Source organism: Mustelus asterias, chromosome 24 (assembly GCF_964213995.1).
Source record: "Mustelus asterias chromosome 24, sMusAst1.hap1.1, whole genome shotgun sequence".
Classification (NCBI taxonomy): domain Eukaryota; kingdom Metazoa; phylum Chordata; class Chondrichthyes; order Carcharhiniformes; family Triakidae; genus Mustelus; species Mustelus asterias.
Genome location: NC_135824.1, coordinates 7,736,429 through 7,759,038, shown reverse-complemented (window position 1 = coordinate 7,759,038; position 22,610 = coordinate 7,736,429). Strand labels below are relative to the sequence as shown.

The following is a 22,610-nucleotide window of genomic DNA, read 5'->3' as shown; positions in this document are numbered from 1 at the left end:
CTCGGCCTTTTGGCTAGGATGCAAATGAACTCAAGTCTTGGAGGAGGAACCTTCCCCCTTCTCCAATCAGCTTGGCTCATGTAGATCAGGCCCAGGACGGGGTGATTTTGGTCGCTCGCCCTGTCTTGTCAGCCTGGATCTGAAATGTCTCAACTTGTTGAGACTCTGAATTGGATTTGATTTGATTGAATTGGAAAAGTATAAAAAAACGAGGGCAGTTCCGAAGGAGGTTCCCACCGGCGAGTTAAGCGAGACGGAAAGTGGAAAAAAAAGGGACCCGTCAAAGATTATTTCAGGAAAATTTAATGTAGAAAATATAGGTTAGTTTAAATTACTTGGGAAAAAGTTGGGAAAATAAGGACAAATAGTAAAGGTGAGAGGCAGAATGAGAGAAAGCATGACATAATTAATGTGAAATTAAATTATAATTGGTACCTTTGACTTGTGGTTTATTTTAGGAATCTGATCATGACATTACAGGAATGCGGCAATTCCCCATATTTACACAGATAATTTCTGCAGTTCTAATATTCCTTTCAGTGCCTCCAGGCGTTTTAATTAGCTAGTGTACTATTGGACGTTCTGCTTCCTCTCAAGGCAAATTTATACTCCAGCCCCATAGATCTTCCATCCCCGTTCAAAAGCTGAGAATGTGTAATGTTAAATAATTACACGGAGGCACAGCAATTAGCACTGCTGCCTCACAGCACCAGGGTCCCAGGTTCAATTCCAGAGTGACTGTGTAGGACAATGAACAAAGAAAATTACAGCACAGGAACAGGCCCTTCGGCCCTCCAAGCCTCACCGACCATGCTGCCCGACTTAACTAAAACCCCTGACCCTTCTGGGGACCATATCCCTCTATTCACATCCTATTCATGTATTTGTCCAGACACCCCTTAAAAGTCACTATTGTATCCGTTTCTACTACTTCCCCCGGCAGCGAGTTCCAGGCACCCACCGCCCTCTGTAAAAAAACTTGCCTCGTACATCTCCTTTAAACTTTGCCCCTCGCACCTTAAAACTATGCCCCCTAGTAATTGACTCTTCCACCCTGGGAAAAAGCTTCTGACTATCCACTCTGTCCATGCCCCTTATAATCTTGTAGACTTCTATCAGGTCGCCCCTCAACCTCCGTCGCTCCAGTGAGAACAAACCAAATTTCTCCAACCTCTCCTCATAGCTAATGCCCTCCATACCAGGCAACATCCTGGTAAATCTTTTGTGCACTCTCTCCAAAGCCTCCAAATCCTAGAGTTCGCACATTCTCCCCATGTCTGCGTGGGTTTCCTCCGGGTGCTTCAGTTTCTTCCCACATGCCAAAGATGAGCAGGTTAGGTTAATTGCCTACGCTGAATTGCCCCTTAGTGTCCCAAGATATGTAGGTTAGGGAGATCAGCAGGGTAAATATGTGGAGTTACAGGGGTAAGCTTGGGTCAGAATCGGTGCAGACTCGATGGGCCAACTGGCCTCCTCTGCACTGTAGGGAACTCTATAATTCTACGAATTCAGCTTTCAACATAAAGTGCAATTGGGAACATAATCAGAAAATATTTTGACAGTGAGTTAAGAGGGGAGGCATTAGGACAGCTGAATAAATACACGGTCAAAATGGTTTTAACCAGAATCTTGAAAGAGAGGGAGGAGAGATTTGCAGAGGGAATTCCAGAGTTGATATAGCACAAGGAAAGTCCTCACAATTAGATGCAGAATGTGCTCCACGTTGTAAGGTAATGACTGTCTATCCCAGTGTTAAACCACAGTTTGCTGCAATGTGATTTCTGGAGCTGATTAAGATGGAAGAAATTTCACAGTAATTTACTGGAAACTAATAATTGATTCTGTCTGTTCTTCAACTCACCCAGATGTTGAGGCAAAGCTCTTAGAATCATAGAATCATTGAGTGCAGAAGAGGCCCTTCAGCCCATCACGTCTACACTGACACACAAAAAACACCTGACCTCCCACCTAGTCCCATTTACCAGCACTTGGCCCACAGCCTTGCATGTTATGACATGCCAAGTGCTCATCCAGGTACTTTTTAAAGGATGTGAGGTAACCCACCTCTACCACCCTCCCAGACAGTGCATTTTAGACCATCACCACCCTCTGGGTAAAAAGGTTTTTCCTCACATCCCCCCCTAAGCCTCCTGCCCCTCACCTTGTGCCCACTTGTGATTGACCCTTCAACTAAGGGGAAGAGCTGCTCCTTATCCATTCTGTCCATGCCCCTCACAATCTTGTACATCTCGATCAGGTCACCCCACAGTCTTCTCTGCTCCAACGAAAACAACCCAAGCCAACCCAACCTTTCTTCATAACTTAAATGTTCCATCCCAGGCAGCATCCTGGTGAATCTCCTCTGCACCCCCTCCAGTGCAAACACATCATTATTCTTCTCTAGTTTTCGGTTCCCATTCTTTGTATGTGTCTGTCCAGTGGTTGTATGTGTAAGCTCAGTGCTGGGATCTCGAATGTAAAAATCAGGGGGCTATATGGAGGCTTGCTGTCCAGAAGGACTGAGTTGACCTGAGGTCTGTGTCCGTGGTGTCTCTGCAATGCATCTCATTGCCTCTGAGGCTCTGAAGTTGCATGGCCTCCAACCTGAGAAAAACACATGCACTGGAATATTCTCTAAGGACGGGAAGACCCTGAGGTCACAGAAAGCAAGGGGTCTGGGCCTTCACCTGTGAAATAGAGAATTCACTCCTCTCTCCAGAAACTCAACTGAAAAATCTCCCCATTTAATCCAATCAATGGCATACATTAACTAGGTCAATTAGATGTTCCTAACCTTTCGCTAAGGGCACCAGCAAGCGAGGCCCTATCTGGCCTCTGGGGACCTGGGTTCGAATCCCGCCACGGCAGATGGTGGAATTTGAAGTCGATTAAATAATATCTGGAATTAAGAATTTACTGATGACCGTGACACCGTTGTCGATTGTCGGAAAAACCCATCTGGTTCACTGATGTCCTTTAGGGAAGGAAATCTGCCATCCTTACCCGGTCTGGCCTACACGTGACTCCAGAACCACAGAAATTTGGTCGACTCTCAACTGCCCTTGGGCAACTAGGGATGGGCAATAAATGCTGGTCAGCCAGCGACGCCCATGTCCCACGAATGAATAATAAAAAAAATTGGTTGCCACATTTCCTATATTGCAACGGTGACGACACTTCAGAGGTACTTCAGAGCCTGTGAAGAACTTTGAGATGTCCGAGGTTAAATGCCATATATAAGTCACCTTTTTTAATTCAAAAATAAGCTCAGCATCCATTAAATATACTCTGACAGTGGAAAGCTTTTTGCACCTATGTCACAATTTGTCAATGAACAGAATGTGACGGCGACAGGTGTAATTGACACGTGACTGAGTTATATTGCTGAGACTGTTAGTATTTAATTATTTCTGGCACTAATTATGAGGTTATGTGCTCACTTGAGTGAAAACAAATGTGCTTCAAAACTTAAATAGTCAGAATAATGTAAGTCAGAAAGAACTCCATTGCTTTTTTTTTATAGTTTGTACATATTTTTCTCGTCGTTTCTCTCTTCCACTCCTTCCCATATTTCAAGTAAGCAATTTGGCAACATTCAGATCTGCTTAGAAGCCACGATATAACACTGCATCTGGGATTGATAATCCCAAATTGTTTGTGCCTAGGCAGACACAGTACTTGTAGAGGTTTACAGGACTTGTCAGTAAGTGGTGTGCCACATATCATTAATCAGGGGGGGTGTAGATTTAAGGTAAGGAGCAGGAGATTTGGAGGGGATTTGAGGAAAATCATTTTCATCCAGAGGGTGGTGGGAATCTGGAATTCACTGCCTGAAAGGATGGTGGAGGGGGGAGTCCTCAGAACATTTAAGAAACATTTAGATGAGCACTTGAAACACCATACCATACAAGGCCAAGTGCTGGAAAATGGGATTAGAATAGATAGGTGCTTGATGGCCAATGCAGACATGATGGCCAATACAGACCTCTTTCTGTGCTGTAAAGCTCCATGATTCTATATCACTTCCTGAGGGCTACCTCATTAACTCAGTGCTCAGAAAGCTACATTGGCTCCATATCCACCAACACTTCCCATTTTAAATGTTCACTCTCATGATATTGATCAGGAGGGAGAGTCTTGGTTTGTTTTGCTTTCCCGAATCTGGTGACATTGAAGCCACTTGGGCCAAATCCAACGTTGATTAAAATTGAGGCAGGGGAAGCAGAGCAAGCGTTAGTTGTTGGGATCTTCCCTGTCAGTTTATTCTCGGCAACACTTAATCCCACAAACATGGCAGCAGAGGAAACTGAAGTGTTAACGGTGCATTGTCACCCTTTAGAGAAAGTGGCCAGAACTTCCCGGCCATTCACGCCCCACCGCTGCTGCAAGCAAGGATGGAGAATTTGTCGCTCAGCCAAATCTCTGTTTACTGCAGCGGGACTGGAGAATCCCGCCGGCGGGAACGGCCGGAAAATTCCAGCCGGTGGTTATGCTAAAGAGGTAAATGTGGAATTTATTTATGATATTTATCACGCACATGGCCTGATGACATCACCTGCAATCCAATTCACAAAGTCATCATGTCAGGAAAATGATGTTAGATTTGTAGGTGACATCCCAGTGACTGTTATGACCCTTCCCAGTGACTGATATCACCCATCCAATTGGCATGTGACCAATCCCAGTGACATATGACCCCATAACTTTTCTGCTTCCCCTTGTTTCCCCCAAATCCTGCTGCTTCCAACAGCTGATGGGCATTTCGAACCAATTCATCAGATATCTTAAACCTACAGTGACTACACCAATGGCATTCTTTGTTTTCATAACTACTCTATATGACTTCAAAAGTACTTCATTGGCTATAAAAAAAGCTTTGCAATGTCTTGGGTTCATGAAAGTCACGGTTGTTAAGGACCAGATCGGAAAGGTATTTTATGATGTTTGCCTGGACCCTAGCTTTTACATTTGATTTTGGCATTAGGGTGAGCATAAGGTGTTTCACTCCAGGTATGATTCAAGTGACCCACTAGGAAGCTTTTATCAAACAAAATTTATTTAAGACCATAGAATATAATAAAAATAATTCATAACTTTTAACAATTAAAATACTTAAACATGACAAAGTATAATTCTTAACAGGTAGCTATCTCTATTTTTCAAATTTAGCAATATCCTCCATAGACATAAATCCCTTCTTTAGAACCAGATAGCAGAGAAACCAAAGATGCTTAGGTGGGTAATGGATTTCTAGCCTTTTGACATTTTTGGAGAGTGATCCAGAGAGATACTTGTCTTCTAATACTCGTGCAGCAACTTCCAGAGGAAGCCCCACTCACAGGCAGTAAAATCTCAGAGAAAAAGGCTTATTTCTTGGCAGATTCCAGCCTCCACTTCAGACAGAGCAAGAGATACGGAGAAAGCTACCTATCTCAAAAAGCAGACTGTCTTGAGTTCTCTGTGAAAGACGAGTTGTACCCAGGTCAAATGACTTTACCTGTCAATCAACCTAATCAAGCACTACTTTGAAATATCCCAGGAGAAAAAAAAACAACAGAACCCTGCATTAGTTCAGATTAAAACAATCATGGTAGCAATTAAGATCAATTATGCTGCTGCAGTAACAATATAGTGCTGCTGGATTCCGACAAAATGGCTCCAAGTGCATAGAACAGTTCCTGCACAAGAAACATGACTGAAATACATTTCTTAAAGGCACAGTATCATCACACTGTATAAATGCAATCTATCTTCCTATCTGAAGCAAGCAGGTTCGCAGTACTTTAGGGCACTATAGATCAGTTGGACTGACTCATTGGTGAAATATATAGGGTTAGACCTATCACCGGGAGTTGAAATTACTCCCATTCATTTCTAGATAACCCTGCATGTCAACGCCCTCCCCGGAAATCTAAATGCTCTCTATTGATGAGTCAATATTAAATATAGTGTGGACATGGAGAGGATGTTTCCACTAGTAGGAAAAACTGGAACCAGAGGGCACAACCTCAGGCTAAAGAGATGATCCTTTAAAACAGAGATGAGGAGGAATTTCTTCAGCCAGAGAGTGGTGAATCTGCAGAACTCTTTGCCGCAGAAGGCTGTGGAGGCCGGGTCATTGAGTGTCTTTAAGACAGAGATAGATAGGTTCTTGATTAATAAGGGGATCAGGGGTTATGGGGAAAAGGCAGGAGAATGGGGATGAGAATAATATCAGCCATGATTGAATGGCGGAGCAGACTCGATGGGCCGAGTGGCCTAATTCTGTTTCTATGTCTTATGGTCTTATGGTCTAATAACACCCACTGCTGAACACTGTAAGAAGCCCCAACCTGCACCCAAGCAGTCTGGCTATGGATGACACAAAGTAATGTTGTGTTCCTTGGAATTTAGAAGATTGCAGGATGATTTAACTAATGTTTTCTGGATATTAAGGGGAGCTGATAGGCTAGTTCGAGAAAAACTATTTCTTCTGGTCGGCAGCCTAGAACCGGGGTTGTAACCTGGCGCAGTGGAGCGGCACGATAGAACAGTGGTTAGCAACTGCTGCCTCACAGCGCCAGGGACCCGGGTTCGATTCCCGGCTTTGGGTCACTGTCGGTGTGGAGTTTGCACGTTCTCCCCGTGTCTGCGTGGGTTTCCTCCAGATGCTCCGGTTTCCTGCCAGTCCAAAGATGCGCAGGTCAGGTGGATTGACCATGCTAAATTGCCCATTTGTGTCAGGGAGACTAGCTAGGGTAAATGCCTGGATTATGGGGATAGGGCCTGGGTGGGATTGTGGTCAGTGCAGACTCAATGAGCCAAATGGCCTCCTTCTGCACTGTAGGATTCTATGATTCTATGAAATCTTTCAGGAGACACTGCTATACCCAAAGCAGGGGGATTTACATGGACATAAAATTTGACAGACCAGCAAAATGTCCATTGTCTTTGGGCAGAAATTTCCACTTCCATGACGGACGGGACCAGAATATCCCACCCAAAAACTGGTTAAGAAGTTTAGAATTCTGTCCTGGTAGCAGCAAATCAATTGTTAATTTTGAATCTGAGACTGATAGATTTGTATTAAGCGCAAGTATTAAAGGGTAGAGGGAAAAGGCAGTTAAGTTGCAGATCAGCCATGACCTCATAGACTATTGAAAGAGGCTCGAGAGATGAAATGGGATCCTCCTGCCCCTGGATTTTTATACATGACAGAGAGTCTGAAACCTCTGAGAAAACAGATGGTCCAGAACTGGAGGATTCTCAGTCACTTGGTTCAGAGACTCTTAAACAAGGTGATCACTTTCAATGGCAGCATTGACTGTACACCATCTAAATATCAATGAGCACCTTAACTCTTATTCATAAACAGCCATCATTGGCTTGCGAGTCAGAAATTCCAGTGGTTTAGCTGCATGCGTTACTCTGAGATTATAAACATTCTATCCAGGTGGTCAAGAATTTGAAGTTATGATCTTATCCATTACACCATTTAACTGCAGCTGGAATGTTTTGACAGTTTTTTTAGTCATTCATGAGATGTGGGTGACACTAGATGGGCCACCATTTATTGCCCATCGCTGAGGGCATTTAAGAGTCAGCCAGATTGCTGTGGGCCTGGAGTCACATGTAGGCCAGGCCAGGTAAGGACAGCAGATTTCCTTCCTGAAAGGACATTAGTGAACCAGATGGGTTTTTACGACAATCGTTTCATGGTCATCAGTAGATTTTTCTTGAATAGATTTTTATTAAATTCAAATTTGACCATCTGCCATAGTGGGATTTGAACTTGGGTCCCCAGATTGTCACCCTGGGTCTCTGGATTACTAGTCCAGTGACAATAGCACTATACCACCGCATAGTGGTATTGGTGTTAACCCAAAACAATCACATAACCAATCAGGAAAAGAACTCCTCTCACCATATCACCTTCAATTTCTTCTTCAGTTCCCCTTCTTCACCAATGCTTTTCTAATCAATGTGTTTAGAAGTAGATTAAAGTTTAAAGCAGTGCCCTCATGCAGGTACCTAGATGCAGGTAAGCTTCAGCATGGTGGCACAGTGGTTAGCACTGCTGCCTCACAGTGCCAGGGTCCTGGGTTCAATTCCAGTCTTGGGTCACTAACTGTGTGGAGTTTGCACATTCTCCCCGTGTCTGCGTGGGTTTTCTCCAGGTGCTCTGGTTTCCTCCCAATGTCCAAAGATGTGCGGGTTAGGTGGATTGGCCATGCTAAATTGCCCCTTAGTGTCAGGGGGATTAGCAAGGTACATTCGTGGGGTTACGGGAATAGGGCCTGGATGGGATTGTTGTCAGTGCCGGCTTGATAGGCCAAGTGGCCTCCTTCTGCACTGTGGGGAGTCCATGATTCTGTTCTATGGATCTACTCTTGTCAGAATCAATCGCAGAGAATGTTAAAGCGAACGTGTTCTGTATCACGAGCTCTGGTGGTTGCCAGAGGGATACGTAGTCATGGTCACACAGAGGTGGCTCCCCTCAGGTGACGATATAAAGCTAATTACATTGGTGCAGGTCTTGGAGAATCCCAATCTGAAAATCATCCTCCAGCCACAGAAACATCGGAGTTTTAAAAATTCTTTCATGGGATGCGGGCATCACCGGCAGGGCCAGCATCTTGTTGCCCATCCCTAATTGCCCTTGAGCGGAATGGCTCACTCGGCCATTTCAGAGGGCAGTTAAGAGTCAACCACATTGCTGTGGGTCTGGAGTCACATGCAGGCCAGACCAAGTAAGGACAGCAGATTTCCTTCCCTGAAGGGCATTGGTGAATCAGGTGGGTTTTTATGCTAATCAACAATGGTTTCAATTGGCCATTACCAAGACAGGTTTACAAATCTGAAAGTTATTAGTGTAATTTAAATTTCACTAACTGCCATGCTGGGACTTGAACTCACTGCGTCACTCTGAGTCTTTGGTGCAGTGACATTTCCACTACGTCACCATCTTTGCTGATTGTTAGATGAAGAAAGACCAAGGTCCACCTGATTTACTAATTACAGTTCTGCTAGTTGCATAGCACAATGACAATGGAACTGTTGACTAACAATGCCAATCAATATCAATTCATTACAACAGATCCAGACTTTGGGATTCTCTGGCCGTTTGTGTCAGTGGGATTCTCTTGTCCCGCCAGCAACGCACCCCCAGCCCCGGGCGTGGGGTGGCTTCAATGGGAAATCCCATTGACAGCGGCCGGATCAGAGTATCCCGTCACCCACGAACGGCACACCGCCTCCTGCTGCTGCAAAGCACGCAGCTGGGAGGCCGGAGAATCCCACCTGAGATGAGGAAAATGCTCAATGGTGGCGGATTTTGGGAACCTCTGGTGCAAAGACACCTGTTCCTCCCAGGCACATCACATTCCCTCGTGGCATGTCCCGTCACTCCTTCTTGCAGAATTTTACCACCAAGGATGGTGTCACTCCATCACCGCCCAGTACTCACCTTATTGGTCCCTCTTTTCAATGTTGTTGGAGCGGTGCCATATTTTCCTTGGCCTATCAGCAGCTTTCTTCATTCAAACCAGCAGCTGTTCACTTATTTCAGTTCCGGTCAATGCAATGAAACCACCTCTTTCTGTATTTGCTGTTTTACAGAGAATTGGAGCCTCAGAGGTCAGTCACGGGCTGCTGTACTTTGGCCGCAGTATTCACGGACAGTTAGATATGAATGACGACGGGTTGGTGGATCTGGCAATTGGAGCACTCGGCAGCGCCATTCAGTTATGGTTTGTTAATCTATATTTGTTCAGCATTTAGCCAATGATTTGTCCATTCGCTGTTATCTGTCCGTGGCCTTTCCTGCCATAACTGTTCCTCCATCAGCTTGATCCATTGAAGTGGGTTGCCTGCATTGATCCTCCATTGGTTCTGTAGTTAAATGCACCTTGCCTTCATTGGTCAGAGCATTGAATACAGGAATTGGGACGTAACGTTACAACTGTACAGGACATTGGTAAGGCCACATATGGAGTACTGCATACAATTGGGGCAGCACGGTGGCACAGTGGTTAGCACTGCTGCCTCACAGCGGCCAGGGACCTGGGTTCAATTCCTGGCTTGGGTCGCCATCTGTGTGGAGTTTGCACGTTCTCCCCGTGTCTGCATGGGTTTCCTCCAGTTTCCTGCCACAGTCCAAAGGTGTGCGGGTTAGGTGGATTGGCCATACTAAATTCTCCCTCGGTGTGCCCAAACAGGCACCGGAGTGTGGCGACTAGGGGATTTTCACAGTAACTTCATTGCAGTGTTAATGTAAGCCTACTTGTGACACGAATAAATAAACTTCACTTTAGTGAAGCAGATGGGTTTTTCCAACAGTGGTTTCATGGTCATGAGTAGATTCTAAATCCCAGATATTTTTTATTGAATTCAAATTTCACCATCTGCTGTAGCGGGATTCGAACCCAGGTCCCCAGAATATTAACTGAGTTTCTGGATTAATAGTCTAGCGATGATACCACTCGGCCATTGCCTCCCCAACTTGTTGGATTTGCAGTTTAAAGTAGAGGATCTTGTGGTTCCTGAAGTACCCACGCAATGTCATCCTTTCTCCTCAGGTCTCGCAGCATCATCCATATGAATGCCAGCATGAGGTTCGAACCACCAAAAATCAACATTTTCAACAAGGATTGCAGGAGGAATGGCAAAGAGTGCAGCTGCATGTCTGTGTCCATCTGTTTCACTGTTACAGCCAAGTCACCAGGACTCCAGAATGCCAGTTTGAGTAAGTGCGACACTCTCGAGGAGAGATAATGAAGGCAGATTTCAAAATCTGCTTGTTTCTGAACATATAAGTCCTGGCACACACAGTCCACTCATCCATCCACCCTGTCCCACACCATTCTCCATCCAAAGCCAAGTCATCACTTGGAGGAGGCGAAAACCAGATTAAAAACCCAGACAGATTTGTGGGAGGAATATATCTGGAAAATTTCTCCAAGCCCCCTCAAAATTATCCCAGAAGATCAATCTGGCCTTGGAGAATTCTATTGTACAAGGTGACCTCAGTCCCAGCCGAGAACAAGTCCAGCTCTCATTCGAGGGGATTCAGTGAACCAGAGTTCACTACACGAGCTGAGAGTTTAATGCACACGGCCCTATTCTCTGGGAAAAGAACCAGATCTAAACTAGATCTGGCCTTAAAATTGTGACGACTAACTACCCCAGCTATTCACACCATCACCTATAACCTGAATCAAATTCCATTCTGAACTTTTCAAGATGAGACATTAAATGGTTGAAAGTCTCCTCTCATTTCTGAACCTGTTGTCATTCCCCACAGGCCATCTTGAACATTCCTCCTCTTATTCACGGTGCTCGTATTAAGATTCACTTCATTTATTCCCAGAGATGCGGCACGGTAGCACAGTGGTTAGCACTGCTGCTTCACAGCTCCAAGGACCTGGGCTCAATTCCTGGCTTGGGCCTCTGTCTGTGTGGAGTTTGCACATTCTCCTCGTGTCTGCATGGGTTTCCTCCAGCTGTTCCGGTTTCCTCCCACAGTCCAAAGATGTGTGGGTTAGGTTGATTGGCCATGCTAAAAGTTGCCCCTTAGTGTCCTGAGATGCGTAGGTTAGAGGGATTAGCGGGTAAATATGTAGGGATATGGGGGTAGGGCCTGGGTGGGATTGTGGTTGGTGCAGACTCGATGGGCCAGATGCCTCTTTCTGCACTGTAGGGTTTCTATGATTCTGTGATTCTAGGTGGAGCCTCTCCTTACCTCCCTCAGTCTCCCCTTCCTCCTCTCGTGTACAGGTGAATAAAGATTGACACCCTCTTGCTTTGTTAAGGCTTGGCGATGCCTTCCCATGCCCTGAGAATCATGGAATCCCCACAGTGCAGAAGGAGGCCATTTGACCCATCAAGCCTGCACCAACTCTCCAAAAGAGCATCTTACCTAAGACGGTCCTATCCCCGTAACCTCGTGCATTTACCATTCTTAATCCATCTAACCTACACATCTTTGGACACTAAGGGGCAATTGGGCATGGTTTATCCACCTAACCTGTGGGAGGAAACCACCTAACCTGCAGTGTGGGAGGAAACCGGAGCAACCGGAGGAGACCCACAGAGACACAGTGAGAACATGCAAACTCCACACAAACAGTGATCCAAGGCCAGAATCGAACCCGGGTCCCTTGCACTGTGAGGCAGCAGTGTTAACCATTGCACTGCCGTACCCTGGCCCCTGCTGTTTGGATTCTCCATGACAAAATATACCACACATCTCAACTTTGCTTTGCCTCTTCGCTACATGAGCAAGTTTGTTCTTGGTAAAATGCAAAAGGATCATTTTTTTTTCATGGGCATCGCTGGCTGGGCCAGCATTTGTTGCCCATCCCTAATTGCCCTTGAACCTAACTTCAGAGGGCAGTTAAGAGTCAACCACATTGCTGGCCAGGTCAGGTAAGGACAGCAGATTTCCTTCCATAAAGGACATTAGTGAACTCGATGGGTTTTTACAATGGTTTCATGGTCGTCATTAGACTTTTAATTCCAGACTTTTTAATTGAATCCAAATTTGGTGAGATTTGAACCCAGGTTCCCAAAGTATTACGCTGGGTTACTAACCCAGTGGCAATACCATTACGCCACCACCTCTCCTAATCAGGATGTCAGTGCTGGGAATAGTGATGGGTGGCACGGTGGCACAGTGGTTAGCACTGCTGCCTCACAGCGCCAGGGACCCGGGTTCAATTCCGGTCTTGGGTCACTGTCTGTGTGGAGTTTGCACATTCTCCCCGTGTCTGCGTGGGTTTTCTCTGGGTGCTCCAGTTTCCACCCATAGTCCAAAGATTTGTAGGTTAGCTTGATTGGCCATGCTAAATTGCCCCTTAGTGCCAGGGGATGAGCAGGGTAAATGTGTGGGGTTACGGGGATAGAGCCTGGGTGGGACAATTCCATTTCTACAAAGTCTCATCAAAAATGAAATCCATATATTTGGGGCCACGATGAATGCAGTTTTTAGATGGGTCAGTGCAGGCTCAATGGGCCAAATGGCCTCCTTTTGCACTGTTGGGATTCTATCCATTGATTCTATGAATAATACACTGTCCTCTTTCAAATGCAGTTCGAGGCGGGTTAAATCTCTGTCATCATGGTGCAGTGGTAGTGCCGACATTGGAGCTAGAATATTCAGACCCCATTCCAGAGGCCTGAGTATATAACTGAGACTTCCACCGCAGTGCAAGTGCTGAGGGAGTACTGCACTGTTGGAGTTGCTGTCTTTTGGGTGAGATGTTAAGCCATGTCTCCCGGCTGCATGTAACGGACCCTATGTCACTTTCCAAAGAGAAGTACAGGAGTTCTCCTCGGTGTTCTGGCCAACGCTAATCCCTCCGCCAGCATCAGTAGGAACTGAAACAAAAACAGAAAGTGCTGGAAAATCTCTTTGTCATTCCTTGGTGCTCAGTTACCTGCAGAGGTCTGACAGCATTTGTGGAGAGAGAACAGAGCCAACGTTTTGAGGCTGGAAAACCATTCTTCAGCACTGACGAAGGGTCATCCAGACTCGAAACGTTGGCTCTATTCTCTCCCCACAGATGTTGTCAGACCTGCTGAGATTTTCCAGCATTTTCTGTTTTTGTTTCAGATTCCAGCATCTGCAGTATTTTGCTTTTATATCAGTGGGAACTGATTATTTTTGTTGTTGGGATCTTGCTGCGCTTCTATTAGAAGCTGCTCTTCCTTAGAGTGACCAGACTTCATTGGCTGTGAGGCACATTGGAGAGACACTGAGGTCATGAAAAGTTATATAAATATTGGCTTTCCTTGCCCCCACCAATGTGCCTGAACCCAATTTTAGTGGAAATGTACCAGTGTGATATTTACCACACTGAAACATTCTTGTGGACTTCTCTGAGTTAACTTGCCAACTTATCACAGGATGACAGGAGGGAGACCATCAACTCCTTGCGTCTGTGCCAGCTCTCTGCAAGCGCAACAGACCAAGCCCCAGCCTTTTCTCTGCTGCCCTATAACTTTGATCTCTGCAGGTAACTGAGCACCAAGGAATGACAAAATGGACACAGTTTGTGCTGTGGATGCATGTCTCCTAGGGGCTACTATATCATGGGCGGCAGGGTGGCACAATGGTTAGTACTGCTGCCTCACAGCGCCAGGGATCAGGGTTCGATTCCAGCCTCGGGTGATTGGCTGTGTGGAGTTTGCACGTTCCCCCCGTGTCTGCGTGGGTTTCCTCCACGTGCTCCGATTTCCTCCCACAGTCCAAAGATATGCAGGTTAGGTTGTTTGGCCATGCTAAATTGTCCCTTGGTGTCCCAAGCTGTATAGGTTAGGGAATAGGGCCTGGGTAAGGTGCTCTGCCAACCCGATGGGCCAAATGGCCTGCTTTGCGCTGTAGGGATTTGATGACCGTCGTTTGAAATCAACTAATCTCATTTTATGTCAAGTGTTTACAGCGAGTGGAGAGAGCATTTTTAGCTTGAACTGGATTTGAACCCATTTCCCAGAGATGAAACTCCATGTGCAGACTCACTGGACCACCCAGACTGCCCACCCCACTCCCCCTCAGCCACCTTCTTTAGCCTCTCCTTACATTTGAGGGTAATTAACAGCTGATATGCATGGCTCTGATTCCCCCGATACATACGGCTGTCTGGTGTCTCAGTTTTCCTGAGAACCCCAACCAACTAGATCAAAACAAAACTCTGGAAAACAGGTTGAGTTTGAAACTGGAGAAATGATTCTGTCTTTTTGTTCAGTCATCAGGTACAATGTTTCCATCGATGAACGTAGGTACACACCCAGGGCACTCTTTGATGACAACTTCGAGAAATACGTCCACACCAATATCAGTGTGGAACCCGAGTTAGAGACCTGTGACCTATTCAATTTTCATGTTCTAGTAAGTACCAGGCATTGCTCTGTCAATTATTCCTCCTCAACTAACCAGCGCATTCTTCTTCCTCCTTGTGGAGATGCCGGCGTTGGACTGGGGTAAGCACAGTAAGAAATCTCACAACACCAGGTTAAAGTCCAACAGGTTTATTTGGAATCACGAGCTTTCGGTGTGCTGCTCCTTCATCAAGTGACTCACCTGATGAAGGAGCAGCGCTCCGAAAGTTTGTGATACCAAACAAACCTGTGGGACTTTAGCCTGGTGTTGTGAGACTTCTTCTTACTCTTCCTTCTTATTTATGCTGACTTTGTCACAATATCTCCTCTTATAACTCTTGCCTTCTCCAGGACTGCAAATTTCCTCAGGTCTCCAGTCTTCCCATCATCCTCCAGCTTGGCATCATGCGATCACTTTGGTCTGATTGGCCTTGTCTTGGACTTGTCTCTTGTCAATCTTGGTGCTGTCCCACACGATGGACCTTGTGCATTTACTTTTGTTACTCAGCGATAGGACATTGGCTAATCTTACCACCTTAAACCAGCATCACTGCCCTGCCACTCAGAACCACAGCAGGATGGAGGGACAGTTCCTAAGGGCAGCAATAATTACGCAGGCCTCGCCTGGAGTACTGCAGCAAAGATATTGATCAAATTGTCGCATTATTATACACTACAGAGCCTCCTCAGCAGCACTTTGCTCCAATCTAAGCTGCCACCTTGATGCAATACTGAGGAGAGGTGCTACTGTTCAGGTGTGACATTAAGCTGAGGCCTGAGGGTAACTTTTCCAGTCTTGCCTCCCATGGAAATCCAGGCCACGCTGAGACAGAAACTTAGATGCACCATTTAAAGGCCCATTGACCCCGGTGGGAATTTCCAGTCATAACCAGAAGATCCTGCCACCTATGTCACTACGGTGGCACAGTGGTTAGCACTGCTGCCTCACAGCGCCAGCGACCCGGGTTCAATTCCAGCCTCTGGTCACTGTCTGTGTGGAGTTTGCACGTTCTCCCCGTGTCTGCGTGGGTTTCCTCACACACTCCGAAGATGTGTCGGTCAGGTGTATTGGCCGTGCTAAATGTGTGGGGTTGCGGGAGGTGGTCCTGGGTAAGATGCTCTACAGAGAGTCGGTGCAGACTCGATGGACCTCCTTCTGCACTGTAGGAATTCTGTGATTCTGGGCTAGTCAGCTAGATGTGATCTCCTGGACTCGTTTCGATCGCCTCAGGGGGTCGGAGAGGAATTTCCCAGATTTTTTTTTCCCCATATTGGCCCTGGGGTTTTCACTCTGGGTTTTTGCCTCTCCCTGGAGATCACATGGTCTGGAATGGGGGGGGTGGGGGTGAGTTAATAGGTTGTGATGAACAAAGCATCGTAGCTGTGAGGGACAGCTCGGTGGATAGGATATTAGGATGTAGATAGGCTGGAAAATTGGGCGGGGATCCTGGATTCAGGATTCAATCCTGGACCGGGGAGCGGCGCGGGTTTGGAGGGCCGAAGGGCCTGTTCCTGTGCTGTATTGTTCTTTGTTTGTTATGTGAAGGATCCCCCTCAGAACTATCTGGGGAGGAGCAGGAGCATTAGTCTCAGTGCTATGGTCAACACTATACCCTCAAACAATGCTACCAAAACCAAACTAACTGCTTGTTCATCAGCTTTGCTAGTTTGGAGACTTTGCCGTGTTTCCTCACATAACTTCCATGACTGCTTGCCAATGGGAATTGATTGGTGGTGAAGTGCTTTGGGGTGTCTGGGCAATTATTATGTAACTCCAAGATCTTTTGTTCATTCCATCTTCATCCCTCCTTTCCTCCAATTCTTTCCTCTACTACTTCCTGTATTTTTTCTGCGGATCCGAACCTCCTTGTGAACTCTTTCTTCCCTCCAGGATACACTGGATTACATCAGGCCGGTCGGCTTCATTTTGGACTTTGGCCTCTTGGACCCAGAATACGGCCCTGTCCTGGATGATGGTTGGCCAACCACAACCAGAACCACGGTAGGTGACCTGACGGCCGCTACGATGCTTGTGTTTGGAGCGCGCTCCGCATTCCGTACCCACACGTTCACCAGAAGGAAAGTGTCATTTGTCTTTTGGTCGACTGCGGGAACTCACTCCCTCACCTGGGACGCTGGCACGGGCACAGGCCACACTGCTCTAGCTGCTGTATGCTACGACTGTGCTCACATGTGGGGAGGAACGTATTATGATTTCGCTAAAAGCACTAAATAGAGGCGATAGTCACAAACATTTTTAGGATGTCGCTTGCACATAGAAGCCTAATTCTAAACCAGGGGTGTGGTGATGTTGTGGTAATGTTAGTGGACTAGTAATCCACAGGCCTAGATTAATCAATCCTAACATTGTGAGTGCCAATCCCACCACAGCAATTCACATTCAGGTTCTCAAAAAGCTGGAAATAAAAAGTGTCTAGCAATAATAAACTGACTGTCGGGTTGTTGTAAAAACCCTCAGTGTAGGAAACCTACTCACCTTCCCTTGTTTGGCCTTCTATGAGAATTCAATCCCACAACAACATAGACGCCCTCTGAAATGGCTGAGAAAATTGCTCAGTTGGATCGAGATAGTCTAAAAATGTCAGCCTCACCAGTGATGCGACACGGTGGCACAGTGGTTAGCACTGCTGCCTCACAGTGATAAGGACCCAAGTTTGATTCCCAGCTTGGATCACTGTCTGTGCGGAGTCTGCACATTCTCCCCGTGTCTGCGTGGGTTTCCTCGCACAGTCCAAAAGACTGGTTAGGTGCATTGTCCATACTAAATTCTCCCTCAGTGTACCCGAACAGGCGCCGGAGTGTGGCGACTAGAGGATTTTCACAGCAACTTCATTGCACTGTTAACGTAAACCTACTTGTTGCACTAATAAATAAGATTTAAACTTAAAAACGCCTGCATTCTGGATTTTTATTTTTAATTACTAATAAATTTTAATGCATGCGGAAGCTCTAACATTAAAAATAAATGAAACCTCACGGCTTCAATCTGCATTCTCCACAATGGGTAACTCAGTGACTCCAGCTAAATGCCCCTTTGGTCGTAGGTATGTATAGTCCAAAAGGTCAGTCACCACAGCTTGGGGATACAGCAGGAAAGTCAGAGAGGGAATTCCGTCTCAGTCTCCAGTAACTGTCGAATGCTAAACATTTATCCCACCACAAGATTGCAATGTGTTGCTTGCCTGCTGGAGAAGAGAAGATGGATTGTCTCTTAATGCAGGAAGCAAAAATATTTACAGAATGACTTCAACACTGTAAAATTCATTTATTAGTGTCGCAAGTAGGCTTACATTAACACAGCAATGAAGTTACTATGAGAATCCCCGAGTCGCCACACTGAGGGAGAATTTAGCATCTAACCAGCACGTCTTTGGGGACTGTAGGAGGAATCCGGAGCACCCGGAGGAAACCCACGCAGACACGGGGAGAACGTGCAGACTGCGAACGAGTGACCCAAGCCAGGAATTGAACCCGGGTCCCTGGTGCTGTGAGGCAGCAGTGCTAACCACTGTGCCACCGAGCTGCCCTTAGTCTTCCCCACTGAGAAGCTATTCAAACCATCATCTCAGCACTTATGCAGGTGATTTCTCTACCACCTCGCACCCCACCCCCACCAACCAAATCCTCACCAACCTCCCCACAGTTGTCCTGGGCCTGTCTCTAGAATACCCCAGACCACTGCCTGATTGAAAAGAAGTTTCAAGAGCCAGATTCTAAAATGCTTCTTCAGGCCGAATCAGGCTGATTTCATGGTGAGGCAAAAGTCCAACTTCGCATTCACCCTCCACCCCTCCCTCCCCAATGCCTCAATTATGCAGTCACATTCCGATTGATGTCTGACATCAGTTTGCCGGCAATGTGTTCTTTAATCACTCCCCGGGTAGACCAGCTTTTTATAAGCACCCTGTGGTGTGGCGGTGAGCCATGTAGACTAGGAAAATCTCAGAGCTGATCCCAGTTTACGCAGAGTTAGCTGATCTTGGTTAGTGCGTAATACATGGATTTATATAACGCTTCAACACCACTTTGAAATGTCTCAAAGAACAGAGGATTATTCTTGGGACAACGTAACTTGTTAGCTGGCCTCACATGGCAGCCATTTTGGAGCTGCACTATCACCAGAAACAGTGATGGGTTAAACTAGTTAACATGTCTTTGATCTTGGAATGTTGATCAGTTGGACCAATGGAGTTCCCGAGGGCAGCAGTGAGGGCAGCAGTGAGGGCATTGCAGTCACTGCATCTGCGATAAAGATGCCCATCCCTTCCCTGTACCCATTTCTTGTCTGCAGGTCAGTGGCTCCGGTTCAACTCCAGTGGAGAAACATGGCTTCCGGGTTCAAGTCTCACTCTGGAGACCTAAGCCCAAACATCTAGGCTGGCGTTGCCAGTGCAATACTGAGGGAGTGCTGCTCTGTCCTCCATAGAATCCCTACAATGCAGAAGGAGGTCATTCGGCTCATTGAGTCTGCACATACTCTCTGAAAGAGTATTTTACCCAGGCCCACACACTGCCCTATCCCTGTAACCCTGCACATTTACCATGGCTAATCCATCTAACCTACACATCCTTGGACATTGAGGGGCAATTTAGCATGGCCAATCCACATAACATGCACATCTTTAGACTGTGGGGAGAAAATCCACACAGACATGGGGAGAACGTGCAAACTCCAGACAGACAGTCACCCAAGGCTGGTATTGAACCCAGATCCCTGGCACTGTGAGGTAGCAGTGCTAACCACAGATATTAAGCTGAGGTCCAGCTTGCTCCCTCACGTAAAAACTCCCACCACATTGATGCGTGCGTGATCCCCAGTGTCCTGATCAAGATTCCACTGTTTGTGGGATCTTACTGTGTGCATATTGGCTGCCGCATTTCCTCCATTACAACAGTGACTACACGGCCAAAGATGCTTTGGGACATCCGGAGGTCATGAAAGGTGCTACGTAAATGCAAGTCCTTCCCTTAATTTGGTTTTTATTGTGAGGCAATGCTGGGTTTGTTTGGTGGGGGAAAGGTCAAGAACCAAACTGGAAAATGCCATGATAAAGCGAGGTCCAGTCCTCTCGAGGCTGATTGCCCCAAGGGTATCGGAGTTCTGTAGACCTGATCTGAGTGAGCCTCTCTGAGAGCTAAGCGCAGGATGGATATATCGAGAATGGCATGGTTTACTGCTTCTCCCTTGCCTCCAATGCAGCTCAGCTTCTGGAGTGACTGTGGAGAGGATGAACATTGTGTGCCTGACCTGGTGCTGCAGGCTCACGCTGATGTTTCTGGCTCCAGGTGAGTGGCTCATCCTGAACAATGTGCTAAGGGGAGGTTAAATGTGACAAGCAGCCAGTCAGGACTTCCCCATGGAACCCCTTCAGATACATTTTCCGCGCTTCCCCTGCTAAGAGTCTCCTCAGTCCTTCATCCCAGTGGTACTGCAGCCATGTGGCCACTCTTCATATGTCAGCCTCGATAATGAGGATCAATGAGCTATTCGTTTGAGGGAGGCCTCACACCCCTGAAGCTGATCCTGTGTTGAGTTGATGTTGATGTGTATGCGCACAGGGGCCGGGGGTGGTGCGGGGGGTGGGGCGGGGGGGGGGAGGTGTGGTCATTGCTTAATTTTCAGCAGTGACTTCCTGGGTTGCCCTCTCTGAATCCATAAGACCATTTCATATAGAAGCAGAATTAGGCCATTCGGCCCATCGAGTCTGCTCCACCGTTCGATCATGGCTGATAAGTTTCTCAACTCCATTCTCCCACCTTTTCCCCGTAATCTTTGTTCCCCTTACCAATCAAAAACCTATCTTTCTCGGTCTTAAATGCACTCAATGACCTGGCCTCCACAGCCTTCTGTGGCAATGAATTCCACAGATTCGCCACGCTCTGGCTGAAGAAATTCCACTTCACCTTGGTTCTAAAGGGTCATCCCTTTACTCAGAGGCTGTGCCTCGGATCCTAGTCTCTCCCACTAATGGAAACATCTTCCCCACGTCCACTCTATCCAGGCCTTTCAGTATTCTGAAAGTTTCAATGAGATTCCCCCTCATCCTTCTAAACTCCATCGAGTACAGACCCAGAGCCCTCAAATGCTCCTCATACATCAAGCCTTTCATTACCGGGATCATTCTTGTGAACTTACACTGGACCCTCTCCAAGGCCAGCACTTCTTCCCTTAGATACGGGGTGCAAAATTGCTCGCGATATTCCAAATGTGATCTGACCAGAGCCTCGTGAAGCCTCAGCAGTACATCCCTGCTGATATTGGTCCCTCTGGAGAAGAGGTGACACTCTGAGAGGTACAGGTGTTAGCCTCACAGTGCTGCAATCAGTGAGCAGGGGTTTGAACTCGTTCACCCAGTGAGCCTGGTGAGATTTACCCATGAGTCTGCTCAAGTGAACTTTAGCCTTCGGTGACCTTTGTTAGCGGAGAATTTGGGTATTGCTATTATCTGGAATTGGGAAGGTTGTCAGCGCGGGGTTACGCACTGGCCAGAGATGGTGGAAGTGTATTGCAGTGTGGAGCCAATCTTCCGAGACCTGTCATAAGAACATCATAAAACAGCTGGTGTTGTGGTTTGGCGCCTAAACCAAAACTTGACTCTCTTTCAGCCAATTTCCCTTCACTGTTGAAAACACAAGAAGGAGAATCTCTGTGGATGCACAGCTAGAGAATAAGCGGGAGAATGCGTACGGCTCCATCCTCAATGTCACCTTCTCCAGGAACCTGCAGTTTGCAACCCTCATGCAGAAGGTAAGAGGTTCTTCAACACCCTCCGCTCACACTTCCCCAGTCAGGAGGTGAAAGTTCAGGAAACCATCTCCCGGCCTGGAATTCTGTCACGCAGTAAAGTTCCAGGATGGGCACGGTGGCACAGTGGTTAGCACTGCTGCCTCACAGTGCCAGGGACCTGGGTTCGATTCCAGGTCACTGTCTGTGTGGAGTTTGCACATTCTCCCCGTGTCTGCGTGGGTTTCCCCCGGGTGCTCCGGTTTCCTCCCACAGTCCAAAGATGTGCAGGTTAGGTGGATTGGCTGTGCTAAATTGCCCTTAGCTAGGGTAAATGCATGGGGTTATGGGGATAGGGCCTGGGTGGGATTGTGGTCGGTGCAGTCTCGATGGGCCGAATAGCCTCCTTATGCACTGTAGGGATTCTATGAAGACACCCCCCCCCCCCCCTGGCCAATCATCCACCAACCCCTTCACTGGCAAGCAAATAATCCTTGAAATAGATAAAGGCAGAGTACTGCGGATACTCGGATCTGAAACAAAAACAGAAAATGCTGGAGAAACTCAGCAGTTCTGACAGCATCTGTGGAGAGAGCTCTGACGAAGGGTCATCCAGACCCGAAACATTGGCTCTATTCCCTCTCCACAGATGCTGTCAGGCACATTAGCAACATTTAAGAAGCATCTGGATGGGTACATTAATAGGGAGGGAATCGAGGGATATGGACCGAGTAAGGGCAGAAGGTTTTTTTTTAGTTTAGTTAGGGCATCATGATCGGCACAGGCTTGGAGGGCTGTGTTTTTCTTTGTTCTTTAATAGCACAGAAACAGGCCATTCGGCCCAACTGCTCTGCAATGCTGTTTATCTCCCACTCTATTTCAGTATATAGGGGTCAGGCACTAAGGGTGTAATTTTCCAGCCCCTCAGGCCGGCGGGACTTTCTGGTCCCACCAAAATCAATGGACTTTTGGATGACTCGTCGCACTTTCCAGGCCCTCCCCCCACTAC

General features: G+C 46.9%; 1 protein-coding gene across 1 annotated transcript in view; it reads left to right on the top strand.

Moving 5' to 3' along the window:
• LOC144511183 (integrin alpha-11-like) overlaps positions 1-22,610 on the top strand; it is a 177,837-nt gene that overhangs the window by 117,880 nt on the left and 37,347 nt on the right. Inside the window, exons 15-20 of the mRNA XM_078241244.1 lie at positions 9,598-9,728; positions 10,557-10,723; positions 14,724-14,866; positions 16,748-16,858; positions 20,078-20,163; positions 21,484-21,625. Coding sequence (XP_078097370.1) covers positions 9,598-9,728; positions 10,557-10,723; positions 14,724-14,866; positions 16,748-16,858; positions 20,078-20,163; positions 21,484-21,625 — 780 coding nt within the window. The remainder of the gene's footprint in view (positions 1-9,597; positions 9,729-10,556; positions 10,724-14,723; positions 14,867-16,747; positions 16,859-20,077; positions 20,164-21,483; positions 21,626-22,610) is intronic.